Source organism: Physeter macrocephalus, chromosome 7, assembly GCF_002837175.3.
Source record: "Physeter macrocephalus isolate SW-GA chromosome 7, ASM283717v5, whole genome shotgun sequence".
In the NCBI taxonomy this organism is placed as follows: Eukaryota; Metazoa; Chordata; class Mammalia; order Artiodactyla; family Physeteridae; genus Physeter; species Physeter macrocephalus.
Window position 1 is genome coordinate 37,557,652 of NC_041220.1, and position 1,916 is coordinate 37,559,567.

General features: G+C 37.4%; 1 protein-coding gene across 1 annotated transcript in view; it reads left to right on the forward strand.

Moving 5' to 3' along the window:
* SULT1B1 (sulfotransferase family 1B member 1) overlaps positions 1 to 1,365 on the forward strand; it is a 15,740-nt gene extending 14,375 nt beyond the window's left edge. The window contains exon 7 of the mRNA XM_007112113.2: positions 1,158 to 1,365. Coding sequence (XP_007112175.1) covers positions 1,158 to 1,270 — 113 coding nt within the window. The 3' untranslated portion in view covers positions 1,271 to 1,365. The remainder of the gene's footprint in view (positions 1 to 1,157) is intronic.
* The last annotated feature ends 551 nt before the right edge of the window (positions 1,366 to 1,916 follow it).

Below are 1,916 nucleotides of genomic sequence, written 5' to 3' on the forward strand. Positions count from 1 at the left end.
AAGATATACAGATTGCCAACAAACACATGAAAGGATGCTCAACATCACTAATCATTAGAGAAATGCAAATCCAAACTACAATGAGGTATCACCTCACACCATTCAGAATGGCCATAATCAAAAAATTTACAAACAATAAATTCTGGAGAGAGTGTGGAGAAAAGGGAACCCTCTTGTACTTGGTGGGAATGTAAATTGATACAGCCACTATGGAGAACAGTATGGAGATTCCTTAAAAAACTAAAAATAGAACTACCATATGACCCAGCAATCCCACTACTGGGCATATACCCTGAGAAAACCATAATTCAAAAAGAGTCATGTACCTCAATGTTCATTGCAGCTTTATTTACAGTAGCCAGGAAATGGAAGCAACCTAAGTGTCCATCGACAGATGAATGGATAAAGATGTGGCACATATATACAATGGACTATTACTCAGCCATAAAAAGAAACGAAATTGAGTTATTTGTAGTGAGGTGGATGGACCTAGAGTCTGTCATACAGAGTGAAGTAAGTCAGAAGGAGAAAAACAAATACCATATGCTAACACCTATATATGGAACCAAAAAAAAAAAAAAAAAGTCATGAAGAACCTAGGGCAGGATGGGAATAAAGACGCAAACCTACTAGATAATGGACTTGAGGACATGGGCAGGGGGAAGGGTAAGCTGGGACAAAGTGAGAGAGTGGCATGGACATATATACACTACCAAATGTAAAATCGATAGCTAGTGGGAAGCAACCGCATAGCACAGGGAGATCAGCTTGGTGCTGTGTGAACACCTAGAGGAGTGGGATAGGGAGGGTGGGAGGGAGGGAGATGCAAGAGGGAAGAGATACGGGGATAAATGTATAATGTATAGCTGATTCACTTTGTTATAAAGCAGAAAGTAACACACCATTGTAAAACAATTATACTCCAATAAAGATGTTAAAATAAATAAATAAATAAATAAATAAATAAAAGCCAGAGTCTGTTTAATTATAGATGGGAGTAATTACCAGTAAAAAAAGAAATGACCTTTTAAAGTATTCTAATACAAGGAAAGTCTTCCTTTAAACTGTTTCAATCTTTTCTTTTGGTATACATTAGCTTTTCCTTCATAATGAAAATATTTTATTCATTCATATGTTTTCTTATTTGTAATTTTTAGGGATTGCAGGTGACTGGAAGAATTACTTCACTGTCGCCCAAAATGAGAAATTTGATGCCATTTATAAGAAGGAAATGTCTGAAACGGAACTTCATTTCCGCACAGAGATTTAAAGACCCTAAACTGAAAATTTAAAGAGAGAAGTCTGACCTGCAGTGTGTTGAAACAGGGGCAGTTATGAATTGATTTGGGCAATCGAATGGTTTTATAAAGGGAAAAAAACGTGCTTTTAAAACTTTGATTTTTCAGTGTTGTTAATCAAGTCCCCACTCACCGAGCTTCCAAATTCCCTAAAATTAGGACAAACTGTCACCTTTTTGTAGGCTATTCCTGCCTTTTCCTAGACTAGTACTGACAAGAGAGAAAGTTTCCTACTCAATCTCCATATATTGTGGTTTAAAATGAAGTTGTACTCCCTACTAACCTAGCCCAAGAAATGCTGCTTTAACACTGACACTATGTTTCCTAGCTCTGCCCCAATTTCCCTTTCCTAAAAACTTGACCCAGGACGCTCTCTTCCATTGCTGTCTTCTGGGTTTCATGTTGTTCCCTGAGTCATAGCTCATCTTGTAGTGCCTCTCTTGGAATTATACGGTTCATGTCCTAGATAGTATGGTTCAGATTTTGGAAATGCTATTTCCATACTTAATTTCTGTTTATCCAAATTTCGAATTTCTGAGTATGTAATTTTCGAGTCTCTAAAGGTGAAAGATCATCATTAGTCTCCCTAAGGCTCTCCCCTGGGAACAGGAGCTCTGG